We start from the raw sequence: 15,700 nt of genomic DNA on the forward strand, positions 1-15,700 counted from the left end.
GGGGTGAGTCCTGGACCACCACTTCAACACCCAAGTCAGATTCTTGACCAACGATATAATGAACAACAAGAAATGGCGGAGGTATAATCAGGTTTACCAGGACCAATGTACTGGTTCTTTCTCTGATATCTGGGTGGGTGAGTTGAGGACCGAGGATAGAGGGAGGGATAGGGCGTCCAGCGCCTCTTCCTCTAATGGCCTCCTTTTTAGAGTCGTTCTTTTTCTTATGCTGGATCGGGCCTCCCCTTCTTAGGGACTTAATGGCGTATTTATACTTTGATCTTGCATGCAAATCCTCTTCATGGGGCGTCATGTGGATCTTTTCATCATTTTAGAGAGAAAACCTTATTTTGTTTGATTGGGTTGCCCCCCGGTTCGACGGCGCGCGCGACTTTGTTGTGTAATCTTGCCCATAATCGTGATGATGAAGTATTTGGAGGCGGGGAGGTAACACGTGGCAAGATCACGTGATCATACCGTGTATTAATGTCTTTCCTAATCATGATTAGATTCCTCTGCCGCATGGATGACACGTGGTGAGATCCAACGGTCCCGCCGTATTTATGCCCTATCACCAACATTCATGTTCGATAGAAAATAATCCATAGCCATGATTGGACAAGTCATATGAAATAGATATGAAAATTACTGAATCTAAATTTTCATTTAAGAATGATATGTGAATGATTAAGTGGTTTATGTTATTAATACTAGTAAAACGGAACAATGTGACGAATGTACATGGAAGATGAAGAAAGTAAAAAGGCCGCAATGCACACGTACTCATGAGAGGGATGGCAATGGCTCCATTTCTTTCGATGTAAAATGGGCATAAAACAAATTTTATATCGATTTTACACTTAAAAATGGGCTTAACATTTCACATCGAAAGAAATAGAGCCTATAGGAAAGTTACTTCATGGGACTCTCTTCGAATTGACTGGTTTACTTGGAATTTCGACTTTCCAAGGTTATCTTTACTGAGTCCTTGCCAAAGTGGCCGCTGTTTTTAGAGCTTCTAGAAGAGCTACAAAGTTACCCTTTTACCCTCTATGGCCTTTGAACCTCACAATGCCATGTGTCAACTTTCGATTGGGTGCTGATTTTTAGTTTTTTACCCCTACATGAGAGAGAGATGCAATATATGAGCATTTTTCATACATTATGTTCTTCTTGTATGGCCTTTGAACCTTTTTTGGTTCTAGGTGTGAGATAGCGGACGTGATTGGATCCATTGATCTGGTAGGCAATCACAAGTTCGACCCACTATCGTTCAACCCACTTTGATCAAGTGATCTTGGCCCTTGATCCGTTAAGCCTCATTCCATGATTCTACAAAGAAAATTTAAACCATTGGTTTTTTTTTTTTTTTTTTTTTTTTTGGGTAGTCATTGAACTTACGGATAGGAAGTTCATTGGGCATGGGACTAGCACCATAAAGGATGTCTCATCGATGGATGGTCTTATTTACATAATACATATTCGTTGTAACTTGTAAGCCGTCTAATGTAGCATTGGTTACTAACTTTCTAAGCCGTCCATCATACACCTTCATTACGAACGGTTAAGATCGTCCGATGGAGAAAACTTTTAGGCCAACAAATGAACGGCTTAGATCATTCAAAAAGGGTTCCTTCCCCCTCGAACATCCATCACAAAATAGGGCACCAAAAGAAGATGGGACGATAGAAAAATGGCAGCGAGAAGGACCCTTGGGATCTCCTCTTCTCTTTTCAGCAGATCATTCTCCTCAAGACCAACTAAAATAGGCGGATTATCTTCTCCAAATCCGCCCCCCTCTCGTTTTTCTCGCCATAAGTTTCCCTCCATCTCAAGGTATATATATGTTTAAATCTTCACCCTTATTTTGAATCTTACATTTGTCGTGAATTATGTGGGTAAAACAATGTGGGAATGTTGTTTTATAGGCTTCCTGTGGAATTGGGTTGTGCTCAATCTTTGATGCCATTACACAGCGTTACTGCTTCTGTATTGTTCACTTCCATGCTCTCTTTAAAGGCTGGAAACTGGGGATGGCTTTCGGAAGGTATTTTTCCTTCTTTTTCTTCTCACTTCTTTCCATGAACCCTTTATGTTTCAGATAAAACATAAAACATTTCCAATCAATAGTGCATATTGAATTGATTATGGGATTTAGGTTATTTTTCTTCTTAATAACTTTGCAAATGATAACACTTAGCTTTGTGGGGATCATGAGTTCTAGGGCATTCTAGTCAGCTTATAGAGACAAGTATAGAGAATTAGAGAAAGCCTACGAGTTTTTTTATTAGGTTCTGAACTATTGGATGATTGCCCTGTGGCGCATTCTAGAGGCAAAGGGAGTTATGTCCAATGTTATTGTCCTGCAATTTGGGTCGCACCACCCCAAATGCCATGGAGTTGGAGAACTTTCTATGACAAATGTAACATGGGCGTGTTCGATGCCATGGAGTTGGCGAACTTTCTATGAAAATGGAGAAATACTTCAAGGCTGCTAAAGATGAAAATGAAGAAGACATTGCAAGTATTGCGACCATGTATCTTACTAAGGATGCTGTGCTTTGATGGAGAAGACGTCACGACGATGTAGTGAGGGGGCCTCTGCACCATCAACACAAGAGAAGACCTCTAGGAGAAGCTAAATTCTTAGTTCGTGGGAATGTGGAATACCTAGCCAGGAAGAACTTGATGTGCCGTAAGCACCAGTGGCCAATTCATGAGTATATGTAACAATTCACAATACTCTTGCTTGATCTTTCGAACATGACGGGGAAGGATAAACTCTTTTCCTTCTTGAACGGATTGCAACCATGGACCGAACAAAAATTCCAATGGCATGGAGTGCATGACTTGGTTACACCGGAGAGTTTGTTGGAATTCACTAGGAGAGAGGAGTCTTACAAGAAACCTAAAACCCACAACATGAAATGTTGGGGGGATACAAGATCTAATTATAAGTAAGAAACATGGAAAATGCTAGACAACATAAGCATGCTGATGTAGTCTGGGGAGGAGAAATAGAAGAAGAGGAAGAAAGAAGAGGAAGAAGAGAAGATTAAGAGTAGAAAAGAAGAAATTAGGGATAAGTAGAAGAAGAACTCAAGTAGGTGAAAGAAATCTCACTCAATTAATCAATAATTCATCAAAGGTAACCAAAATGCTGTAGCTTTGCCTATAAATAGGCAATTAACAATTCATAAAAGAAAGAAACTTGCTTAATTAAAAGTTTCGCTGTAGCTTTGCCTATAAATAGGCAATTAACAATCCATAAAAGAAAGAAACTTGCTTAATTAAAAGTTTCTAAAAGACTAAAACACCCTAAAGACTAAAATAACCCTAATAAATCAAATATGCCGCAAAACACCCCTAATAACACTAAAATAAACAAAAAATCCCTAAGGGGCACACATAACAATAGAAAGATCTCTACGGGGCTCCTCGAGGGCGGCCCCGCTGAGAATAAACTCGCAAGGGACGTCGATCTCCATCACATGCCCAAGTCTTATGAGAAGACATCATGATACTTTGTCTTTGTTGGAGGCCATGGGGCAAGGGACTGCCCAAAGAAGGAGGCCCTTAGTGCAATAAGGGTCAAATGTAGTGAGACTCCTAGTGAAGGTGGAAGATGAGCAGGTCGGCATGCACATTTATGAGATGGTCACGAGTTTCTTTGTGGAAATAGGTGCAAGTTGTGTCAAAGGAGGAAGCCAAGTGCTAGGCCTTTCAAAGGAGACTACGTCGGTAATGGCCATTAACTTGGAAGCCAAACCCATCATTGGATTCCAAAGGAATGGACATAAATATCGGAGGATGGATTAGTACCATCAGCCTCATGACGATTTCGCCATATGACTACCTGGTGATCTCGGGCATGGAGTTCCTATGCGACAAGAATGTAATTTCCATGCGTCATCTTGGCGATTAAGCATCATAGACAAGAGTTTCCAATGCACGGTTCCTCTCGTTTACTTGGAGAAAGTAAGGCGGGGTAAGTCTCCACCTTGAGTTGATTGATGGCCTTGAAAAGTAAGGAGTAGCTCAAGTTGCGAGGTTTGGATGCTCATAGTATCCAAGTCAATCTAAGACTCCATGGGAGGATTGAGCTCCTCAACTAAATAATCTCTGATGGAGTCCTTGGCTACGATGTTGGCATGGTGCGGACATTTGGAAAATCAGGAGTGGGAGGATTTTCATGGTGTGACAATTGTGCTTGCTTGGTTCCTTTGTATAAACTGAAAGAAGGCTCAAGACACACGAAGAGAAATAGGGAACATTCCAGAACTTTAGATCTATTTAGGAGACTCGAGGACAGGTCTAGAAGTGTGTAGGCCATTGTAGATATTTTTAGGAGTTCTAAAGTATTGTTATAATCTCTTCGTAGAGAAATCATTAAAAAAAAAAAAAACTCTTTGTAGAGAAGAATGGAGAATTCTAGAAACCCTAGAAGTTTCTAAGATGGTCTTGGATCGTTGGATGATTGCCATGTGGCATGATCAGGACCATTGGTATAGGAGGAGGGAGCCTATATATAGGGGTGAGCTCCTTATTTGCAAATCACCTATGACTCTGAGAACTTCACACCTTGTAAGCCTCTATGGTGTAATACCTCTTCTTCCCATTCTACGCTGGTCTCCTTTGTGTGAGTCTTCAGTGTTTTTCTTGCCTTAGGTCAAGGCTGGGTCACTTGGGTTAGACTGACTTAGGCCTAACGTCAGAGTGCTGCACAAGTGCCTTATGGGTGCGAGACTAAGGATTAGCAGGCCTTGACTGTATGGTTGTGTGAAGTGTTGATTCCTTGACTATATCTTAAGACAAGATGAGCTTTGGTGACGGGTGGGGGAAGTGGACGTTCGCTTCTGATTTGTCATCTTGTTTATTTTACCCTATTTTGGTTATTGTTCGCCGGGTGCATTCTTTCAAAGTCAAGTCGAGACAGGTGGCTTACTATCTCCATTTCTATTTACATCAATAGTTGACGCAATGAGTAGGGTAGTGGCTAAAGCTTGTTTCATGGGACTGATGGAGGTTCGTAACCCGTAAGCTTGATGGATCCAATTTCAGATTTCGCATTTGCAGTTTCCTGATGATATCCTGTCATTTTCCACCTCCTAGCTTGTCAAATTTCCGCCCTAGATTACTTTTAAGCTAAATCTTGATGTTGAGGCTTGCTGTATTGCAAGAGGTCATTTGGGGCTGCTGACACTGCCTTCTCAGGTCTGTTGGGTATCAAGTATTCAGTGAAGTGGCTTCTAGCTTTGAAGGATTGACACTACTTTTGGTCAGTTTCATCTACTCCGTTACTAACCCAGCAAATTTCCGCCCTTTACAATAGAGGGGGGTTCTCTAAATGTTATTTGCTGGGTTAGTAACGGAGTAGATTATTCTTGAAGATTGACAGATTCAATCGAGAAGATTCTGGATCTTTCCAACAATGTAGTTGTTTCTTTTATTCTCATTCATTGCAAGGCCAAGGGCAAGCATGGAAGTTATAGTAGTTGGGTGTGTATTTGTTGTAGTTAGTTTTGGTTCGTTTCTCTTTTCTTTTATCTAGTGTGTTCTTTTTTATTTTATTTTTGTGCCTTTTCATGATATCTTTCAATGAATTTGTTGTACAAAAACAATGAATTTAAGTGAAAGTTGACGCATGAGCATTCATTACGAAACCATATGGATTTTATTCTGCTTGTTGACCCAAAATAGTGCATTCAGCCCAAAAGTTTCCAGAACATATCCTGTTCATTATATGCTTCTTCATTAAAAAAACTATCCTTTTCTTTTATTGGGAACTCAGCAATTTTGTGGTAATTTCTTGGATCTATTTTGATGGGTTCTTAAACCCATAGTTGCTAGATCAGTGATTGGTGGAAATTAGGAGGTCCGAGTTTGATTTTAGTTTGGACTTTTTGTGCAAGTAAAGAGGTGGAACTGAACCATGATAAGAATAGAAGAAATGGTAATGAGAAGGATTCAATTTTAGACTTTAGAAGAGATGGGACAATCAAGACCTCTCTAGATGAATTGGAGTATTCTATTAATATTTTTAGATTGTATACAGCACAGGAGTTTTAGTATTCTTTTAGTAATTTACTTTTGTTGGTTGTTTTTTGGATTTAATGTTGGTCAGGATTTGGATTTGTTTATGTTGGTTGGATTCGATTTGCTTATGTTGGTTGGAAGTTAGAACTTGGATTTGCTTGTTTTGAGATTTGATAAAAATTGAAAAAAAGATTAGGGCGGCCTAGTGCACGAGGCTCCCGCCATTGCGGGGTCTGGGGAGGGCTCTCCTAAATAAGTTAAAATAAATTGAAAAAAAGATTATTTTAACTCATTTATAATTTCCACTAATTTTTCATAATTGTTTTTTGCATTTATTTAATTTTTCAATGCTTTTGCTTCCCTTGTCATTTCCCCCTGTCGCACTCGCTTCCCATTTCTTTCCTTTGGGAGAGCCTTCGCTTCTCACTTTTGCTTCTCTTGCTGAGAACCTTGCTGAGAACCTTGCTGAACCCATTTGACTCATCATAGTTCTCAGTATATAAGCAAGCTTTTGAGCTTTGGAATTACCTAATCCACTTTGCTACAATTTTGTGTCTGGACATCAAAATTATTCTCAGTGGGTATGGACGAGCTATCCAGCATTGCTGCTGAATATGAAGGGCAACACATACTGTTGCAGAAATTAAGGAATAACCCCTTGCAGTTGGTGAAGAGACTCCCTATGATCTGCCTATATTCTTCAAATCTACATGAGATCATCAAATGGTTGCTTGATGTACGAGACTAATACAACAAATTTGGACTTTCCTAATTACAATCCTAATCCGCGAACTTAGACTTCACCAATCACAATCCTCGAGGACTATAATCAAGATGCTTTGAAAAGATGAAGAAATATGTCTATTCATCGAATTGATAATTCCCATCAGAATTGCTTGTTTAGATATCTGCTCTTCTTGAGTTGACAAGATTATAGACCATTAACGCTTAAAGAAACTCAAGCAGACAGGAGCTTGGCCAAAGCCATGAATGAAGAATTAAACCTCTCTACAATATCTTTTTTTGAAAATTTACCTCAGAATGGCTTGTTTGGACATCTGCTGTTCTTGAGTAAGGTTGACAAGATTATAAAACCATTAACGCTTAAAGAAACTCAAGGAGACAGGAACTTGGCCAAAGCCATGAATGAAGAATTATATCTCTCTACAATAATTTTTTTTTGAAAATTTACCTCTCTACAATAATGAATCTAGGCATTTTACTGATAAAAAATAATAGGAACACTGCTGAGAGCAAATGGGTTTATAAGGTGAAATATAAATAATGGATGATATAAATGCCAAACTGTGGCATAGGGGTTTAGTTTAATCAAGGCAATGTTTATACTATGATATGAACTTTAATTCTGTTAAAATGGCCATAATCAGGTCAATTGCAGTTCTAACCTGCGTAGAGAGGTGGAAATTTAACCAAATGGAGTAAAAAATGCTTTCGTAGAAAGCTGAGAGAAGGTTGCATGGAACAGAGCCATCTACAAGGACAAAGAGCATAGTTGGACTTCGATATGCGTGCTAGGCCGAGAAGCATTTTTATGGGCTTAAATGATCTCCCTTGAGCTTGATTTGACAGGTTAACTGATCTAAGGGGGATGTGCCTTCACATGAAGCCAAGTTGATAATTTGATGTTTGTGCGAATGACTGATTATGGATTAATCACATGCTTCTTTTTGGCGATTGCATAGTTATCACTTCAGTGATGGTTATGAATTTAACCAAGTAAAAAATAAGTCTAGGATTTCATTTGGAATTGAAGGATCAAGATTCATTTTAGGTACTCTTACTGGAACTATTGCCCATGAAGTAAGTGCTGAGCCAACATGAATATGATACTGGTTCTAGTGAAAGTTAGGTGTGCTCAGATTATCTAGAACTCTCTAGTCAAGGTTTCACAACCGGTAAACTTCTCTCTCTTTCTTTGGTTGTTGTGCCATCTCTATTTATGCTATCACCCTTTCTCCTCAATCCAGGTGCATGTCATTTTTATGAGTTTGGACCCCTCATGTCCCTTTCTCTCTTTTATCTTCTCCTTCTCACCACCACACTCTTATTCTTTCTGTCATGCGGTTTGTGTCCGGTTTTATTTTTTTAAAGTTTTATTTATAATAGCCTTTTGGGGCAGATTTAGAGATTGGCCTGTGTGTGGGTATGATTGTTGCTCCTGGTTTATTGCTTTTTTGTCCCTTCCCTTTTTAATTCTGTTGATATAGGATTTTTTTTTTGTCGGGGGGGGGGGGGGGGGGGGGGGGGGGGGTGGTATCTGTTCCCGCTGATTTGGTTTGAAGTTAATGCTTATTTTTCTTCTTTCGGGCTGTGGCTTCCCCCCTCGATTTTACCTCTTCTTTTGAGCATGGTTGGTTTTTATTTTGGTTATATTTTATGTTTATAAGATTTTTATTCGATTCTTTGTTAGTTTCAGTTTTCGCAGGATTTGTTTCAGTCTGTCTGTTTTCCAGTTTTTTTAAAATTAAAATAAACAGCTTCTGCAACTATATTATCTGGGTTGCCACGAGAAATTGAAGAAACTTAACCTTGACAGAGAAAATACTAAAATAGAGCGAGAAGTACAAACAAAGTCTGGTAAAGGGAACATAAATTTTTTTATAAACAAAATAAAAGTATATTTTTATAAGCGGAAAGGACAGCAAGAGTATAAGGGAAGAGCATGGTGTGTGGTTGGCGATAGGTTCAAGAGTTCACTGTCACAACTGGCGAAGGGGTGGCAGAGGAGAAAAATGGGGCAGATTTATTATCTCCGTATTTATTTTGCATATCACGGATTGTGATGATATATTTTGTATATTTACACTATATGCTAAATCTAACCGTACCCTGAAGTCAGAAAATACGAAACTTGTCTTGTGCCTTACCAGATAATGCTTCTATCTGTCTGTTTTGGGTATGTTGTGTGCTGACTAATTATCTGCCATACCAGTTTTGGACATTAATGCTGTCTAGAGAATCATCGTTTCTACGCATTCTACTAATTGATGAAGATAGAATATACTTTACGCATTCTACTAATTGATGAAGATAGAATATACTTTTGTTCATTGAAATTAGCTGCCAATCTTTCCTTTCCTTTTTGTTTTTTGTCGTGGAATCAATCAAATTTATAGCTACAGTTTTAAATTTTCACGGTAACTGACGTGAAATCACATGAAATGTTTCTGTTTCCATCCCCACCGAAACACATACTGAAACTAAACTCGTAAGTGTAGTTGCTTGTATACTATACTAGTATGTGTTACATAATTATATTTATATGAATTGCTTGTGAAATGTGGTGCGTGTATTATGTATAAATATTTATATGAATTACATGTGGAACATGAAATCAACTGAATTATCGGACTTGTGTGATAGCGCATGTCAATATGTGTTCAATGTTGTTAAATCATTATGTGCAGGTTTTTTTTTTCTTATGTGGTGGTTTTTTAGTGTGTATCATGCGTATTCTAGTACTTCCTTAAATTTCATCTTAAATGTCATTCATTTGCATATTTTATATACATTTCCATAATTTTATAGGATTTCCACCGAAATTTCTATCCAAAACTTGCATATTCCCATTTCCATCTTGACTGAAATGCGTACTGAAACTTGAAACCTTATTTGTAACTCATGCAAGGCATTTGAATGACATACCTGGTACCAAATTAGAAAGAAATTATAATAACTGGTGAAGTTCTGACATTTGTGGCCAACAATACGATGCTTCTAGGAGCTGTTTAGAGCAAGAATTCAGATCCCATACTGTAGCTTCGTAATGAAAAACCAGTTTCTTTCTGATTTTATGATAAAAGTACTTCATACAATTGGCACAAAACACGAGCATGGCATTTGCATGTCACTTAGACATTGTTTGATACCTCAGCAAAACATGGACAGAAGCCATGTGGTGTTCGTTCTGCTAAACACATATATTACCTGAAAAGCTTTTTTAGTACTCTGCCTTAATTTGGGATTACAAAGTAGTAACTTTAAACCACATGATTTTTTGTTTGTTTGTTCCTGATGTCAGGATTTGCAACGACACTATAACAGGGCGCCGGTTAGCTTAACACAGGTGCGCAGACAATGGGGATGATATCAGGGTAGTCTCTGCTGCTTTTATCATCTTCAATAATTCAGTTGAATTTAAAAAAAGGGGTTACAATAACAATCTCTTATGTTTCTTTTCAATGCAGTGTCTTAAACCATTTCATAGCTCTGATCATTTTGTATGTTCCCAGTGGTTGAGCTCCCTTTAAGGATCATCTCACCATGAGACATTATTATTGTTTGAACATGCATCCTCTATTGCTATGCTTTTTCTTAGACCTGTAAAGCCAGTAACAGTTTTGAAAGTCCATTAGAGCTGATAAACTTACAGTGCTTGGATAAGGCCTGTTCTATCAGTCAGCATTACTGAAAAATGTCTCTCTCTTCACATACTAGAATGTTTCTATTAAATGCATCCACATTCCAATCTTTTAAGTCTGATTTTCCAATCACAAGGATGGCGCCGTCAAATTTCTCAATGTTCTGTAGCTTCCCTACAAAAACAAAGTTTGGCTGTGCGTGTATATGTGGGCTAATATTACGCGGTGTTGGATTCTGTTTCGATGAGAACGCACGAAACTGGTTCCGATAAACTTAGATTTTCAGCTAGCCCTAGGGGTGTCAAAATACATCAATCATCCTCATGCTCATGTTGTATGGGAGGGAGGGACATCTGGCTGCTGCTGCAGCAAGGTCGAGGAGCAGCGAGGGTGAAGGTAATTGCCACAAATATTGATTTCCAAATAATGTCTTGCACAACATATTTGCAATTCACTGTTGTAGCTGATTTGGAAATCTAAGGATCTGATCCAGTTCCAAATCTCAACTACAAATGTGAGAAATCCAAATCTAAATCTTGTGGGTATCCAAATCTGTCATATATAAATTGATGAAGAATTAATCAAATTTTCATTTATTATTTGTAAACCTTGTGAGAAATTTAAAATAATTAAAAAAAGACATTGCAGTAAAAATTGAACTCTTTCTAATCTACCGATTACGTTAGCTGGCCTAAACAAAATATGCAGTATAAAGAATATGTTTTCCAAAGAAAAAATTTCTTGAAAAGAAAGCGAATGACAATAAAAAGAAGGGGAGTGATTAATCGACTCCCATATACCTTAAATCGACCCCCATGTGTCTATCTCTCCTCTTTCTCTCTCTAACCCAGAGGAGAGAGAAAGACACATAGGGAGTCAATTTCAGATAGTTGGGAGTCGATTTATCACTGCCCTAAATAGAAACATGTTCGACATATATTTTCGTTGGATAGATCGGTGTATATGTAATAATCGGAGAGTTAGGATCATCCTATGGAAATCATTTCTAGGGCATAATCTATTTACAATGAGGCCAAAAAAAAATGGACGGTTGGGATCGTCCTATGGAGTGGGCCTCACAACACATTTTGAAAAATACTGGGCGTTACCACCACACAGCATATAAAACTCATATAAAGGATTTGCTAGGAATCATCTAAAAAGGCATTTTGCATTTGGACTGTTGCATGTGAGAGCAGCCACTTCAGATGAATTAAATGAATAAGACAGAATCTGAGCATGTGTGGCTGTTCTCACATGCAACAGCTCAGCCGCGAAATGCCTTCTGTGATGGTCCCTAGCAAATCCCCTCATATAATAGACTAGTAAGCAACCCGTCCGATGCACGGGTGCCGAAGAGAAAAAACGAATGCCATGCGTGGGTGGTCCCGTGGGTCACCGTGCTATGCATGGGTTTAAAGTGGTGAGACCCAAACTAATAAAAATGATGTGCAAAAGGTGGGCCCCATCCAATGGAGAAGCTCACGTAAAATGGCAGGCCCATGCCAATCTAAAGTGGTGAGACCCAAACTATTAAAAATGATGTGCAAGAGGTGGGTCCCATCCAACCAAGAAGCCCATGTCAAATGGTAGGCGGGTCCACCCGTGCTATGCATGGGCTTAAAGTGGCGAGGCCCATTGGGATGACATGCACATCCCACATGTTAGAAAAAGTACCATGTTTTCGTCAATTGTTTGCAAGGCGCCCCAATCCGTAATTAAAATAACTAGATATAGTCAATATCAAAGTGGGCCTTCTCAGACTTTCCAGCACAAGTGATAAACAGGGAATTCAGAAGGGAACAAAATTCGGCTAGACATATCTGCTACGTAATAGTAGGGCTTTCATACTCTTTTTCCTGATATTCGAAACCCTTTTTTCCACTCATCACCTTTATTGATATTTTGTATAGGGAAAATGATAAAAAAAGAGCCGTTTTTTGGACTATTATTGAAAAAGCAGTGGAAAATTGAATAGGACCAAAATGAAGTGCTTTTCACTGTTCATGGATTTTGGAGGACAAAAATGCCTTTTATATTTTTTTAATCACATATATTATTTTATTATTACTTTTTGAAACTTACTTCTCTCTTCCTTTTCAATCACATCTATCAATCACATCCATTATTTTATTATTACTTTTTGCAAAACAAATTTCAATAGCTATTAAGGGTTTTTTTTTTTGGGTTTTGCAAAACCAATTTCAACTACTATGTAGGGATTTTGTTACGGTTCTGCAATTGTGAACCGCTTTTTAGGGTTTTGTTAGGGTTTTGCAAAACCAATTTCAACCACTATGGACACACACTTTGAACCAATTTCAACCAATAAGTCAAGATTTCAACCACTAACTCCTCATTGGAAATCACTATTTCAACACTATAAACCACTATTGGGAAAAGTGAACGTACTTGGTTGAGTAGATAAGCTTATCTGCTTGGTCGGCTAAAAACAGTGGGGGCCCACATTTTTTGGGTGTCCAAACCATTCATTTGAAAGGTCCTTACATAGATAGGGTGTCCACAAAAATCAGCCCCATAGGTTCATCCTAACCCATCCAAAAGTGGAGGGAAAAAATGCTTAGATTTGTGACAAACAATGTGAATCGCGTTTAGAAAATAAAGACACGGTGAAAATGAAAGTTGATATGGTCATTTTCACATGAATTTTTGCATTCCTTGGAGATGTGAGCTCACTTTCCTGTCTTAAATCCCGTTTTGCGAGCAGCCCTCTATTTTTAATTGTTACGAAAAAAGCCTTCATGAATAAACAAATGAATGAAAATGTGAAGGGTGGTTTCATTTTACTGAATCCTTTCATTCAAATCTATGACGTTCCATTGGATTTTGTGGCCTATGTGGATCTCATGGACATGATTCGGATCCAGTTACTATCCCCCCCCCCCCTCCCATCCATTAATGTTCGGATCCTTTTGTGTCCATTAACAACCCTACTTAATGTGTAATAAATCTCGAGTAGCTCTTTTTTTGTTGCAGGAATATATATAATAGTGGGTTTTGTTAACGGGTGCCCAAAGAGCACTCGTTAAGGTGGATTGGGAAAGGAATTTTCCAATCATTTTTCATTGTTTGAGAATTTTAGTAATGCTTTGAGTCATTTTTATCAAAACATGTGAATAGATACTGCCTCACGTTAGGCAGCCAAGTACTGTTCAATTATGACTGCCCTTTTACACTACAAGGGGAGTGGAGTCGCTGAAGGAATAGTTACGTGATCTTTCGGCTTCCGAATCTGTTTAAATTCTAACGAGCCAGTCACACAAAAAAGCATAACAAGAACAGAGTCAGACCAAAAGCATAATAGGAGAAAAGCACACTCAAAAGAGAAACCACTGTTATCTCTTTCTTCTCAATCTCTATGGATACAAAGATGAAGGGAACCCAATCTTCATCAAAACTAGAACGCAAGACCGTGGAGAAAGACAGGAGAACGCACATGAAGGGCCAGTTATCCAAGCTCTGGAATCTCATCCCAAGTCGCTACTCAAAGGTACGTAACTCTTTTTCGAAAAACAAAGGAAAAAAAATGGATTGTAACATTAGTTCATTTGAACATGTATGATTGGAGTACACACGAGCAGAAAGATTTTACATCTAAACAGTCGCAGGTTTTTCATTTGTTGCGAATTTTAAGGCTTCAGATACAAATACCCAACTCTCCCGTACGTCTGAAATGCATTGTAATGGAGATTTTGCCCCGAGTACAAGAAGGCACTTAGTTCAACAATAATGGTTACCAACCCAGATCACGTACTGAGTAGTCTGGTGTGTCGCATGTCTGACCAGCCCACCTTGTGAATGGAGACTTGCGTGGCTGGTCTGACATGCGACAGACCAGCCGCGAAATGCCTTTTGCGATGGGCGCTAGCAATTCCAAACTATAAATGATTAAATAACACCAACAGCTTAAGCTTTTGGAGTAATTGGTTGTTTCACATGGTATAAGAGATATTGTGTCACGGTAGTTCCTACGCTCTAAACCAAACAACTCTTTAATATATTAAAAATCCATGTGTACGGCCAACCCAAAAAAAGAGGGCCGGGCCACACGCGAGGGGAAGTGCTAAGTATAAATGATTAAATGGTTTTGCTAACGAGTTAGGGGACTCGTCAAACATCATTTAATGGCCATAGGGATCATGAATTTACACAAACTTTGATGAAAAAAAATCTCAAAACGGGTGTAAAAGTATAAAAGTATGTGTAAATTCATGTTACCAATCGACATTAAATGATGGTTAACGATAGCAAAACCCATGATTAAATAACACCAACTTTAACGGCTTAAGCTTTTGGAGTAATTGGTTGTTTCACATAATAGATCTTGTACTTTTTTCTAATACATAATAATAAAACTATGGAGTTGTCCACGTTCTAAGTTATGATTTCATGACATAAAAACTGATTTTTCTTTTATTTCTTTTGTCGTGTTACAGGAGCCATTATCCCAGCTAGATCAGTTAGACCAAGCCATCGTTTATATAAATAATTTGAAAGGTAGAGTAACAGAACTGATGAAGAAGAAATTGAAGCTAAATATTGAAGGAATTAATGAAAATATTCTTGATCGAATGATGACAGGCTTATGGACGCCTGTAATTGAAGTGAGAGACTTAGATTCTAGTCTGGAAGTGGTTTTGATTAGTAGGTTGCATAAAAGTTTCACTTTATCTGATATTATTGGTGTCCTTGGGGAAGAAGGAGCAGAAGTAATGAATGCCAATTTCTCTAATGTGGGTGATAATGTTACCCACATAATTCATTCACGGGTAATGACTGGTTTACTTCATCTTTGTTTGTTTGGAATTTGTTGCATACATAATGTTTGTTTAATGGTAATGAGACTGGTTTTGTTTGATTTTTGCAGGTCACTAGCCCTAGAGTTGGTTTGGAGACTGCAAGGGTTTATGAGAGACTGAAGGAGTTGGTCCATTGAAATTCCTAAAAGGATGCCTGTGGCTTTTTGATGCAGAATGTGCGACGCTGAACAAGTCTTTTAATCTTTATTTTTTATTTTCGTCATTTTATTTGTAGCATATTTTTTGGGCATCAAATCATGTCCATTTGCTTGAATTTGGTATCCTTAAAAAGGCACTACAAGAAAGTTAATTTATACCGGCATTTATTTACTGGCGTTCTTTAAAAACGCCCCTAAAGCGTGGGATGCCATTTGATGATTGGTAAAGCTTGGGGTTCCTACTCAAGTGGATGTAGAGTGGCATGATAGTTTTACATGCATACCATGTTCATCGCCATAATGG

General features: G+C 38.3%; 2 protein-coding genes across 3 annotated transcripts; both read left to right on the forward strand.

Moving 5' to 3' along the window:
• Nucleotides 1-1,633: 1,633 nt before the first annotated feature.
• Nucleotides 1,634-10,527, forward strand: LOC143846278 (protein NUCLEAR FUSION DEFECTIVE 6, mitochondrial-like). 2 transcript variants are annotated; one of them, XM_077354713.1, is made up of 4 exons: nucleotides 1,634-1,836; nucleotides 1,929-2,047; nucleotides 10,079-10,123; nucleotides 10,245-10,527. In XM_077354713.1, the coding sequence occupies exons 1-3, from the start codon at nucleotides 1,694-1,696 to the stop codon at nucleotides 10,096-10,098; spliced, it is 282 nt and encodes a 93-aa protein (XP_077210828.1). In that variant the 5' UTR covers nucleotides 1,634-1,693; the 3' UTR covers nucleotides 10,099-10,123; nucleotides 10,245-10,527. The 2 variants fall into 2 exon arrangements, with proteins under 2 accessions (XP_077210828.1, XP_077210827.1); XM_077354712.1 differs by having other exon boundaries at nucleotides 1,635-1,836; nucleotides 10,079-10,527.
• Nucleotides 10,528-13,809: 3,282 nt separating this feature from the next.
• On the forward strand, nucleotides 13,810-15,375 carry LOC143892113 (transcription factor bHLH162-like). The gene is made up of 3 exons (XM_077396579.1): nucleotides 13,810-13,929; nucleotides 14,876-15,208; nucleotides 15,307-15,375. Exons 1-3 carry the CDS (start codon nucleotides 13,810-13,812, stop codon nucleotides 15,373-15,375), a joined length of 522 nt encoding a protein of 173 aa, XP_077252694.1.
• Nucleotides 15,376-15,700: the final 325 nt, after the last annotated feature.

This window comes from Tasmannia lanceolata, unplaced genomic scaffold, assembly GCF_043159265.1.
Source record: "Tasmannia lanceolata isolate RefF3 unplaced genomic scaffold, GAP_Taslan_0.1 ptg000015l, whole genome shotgun sequence".
Taxonomy (NCBI): domain Eukaryota; kingdom Viridiplantae; phylum Streptophyta; class Magnoliopsida; order Canellales; family Winteraceae; genus Tasmannia; species Tasmannia lanceolata.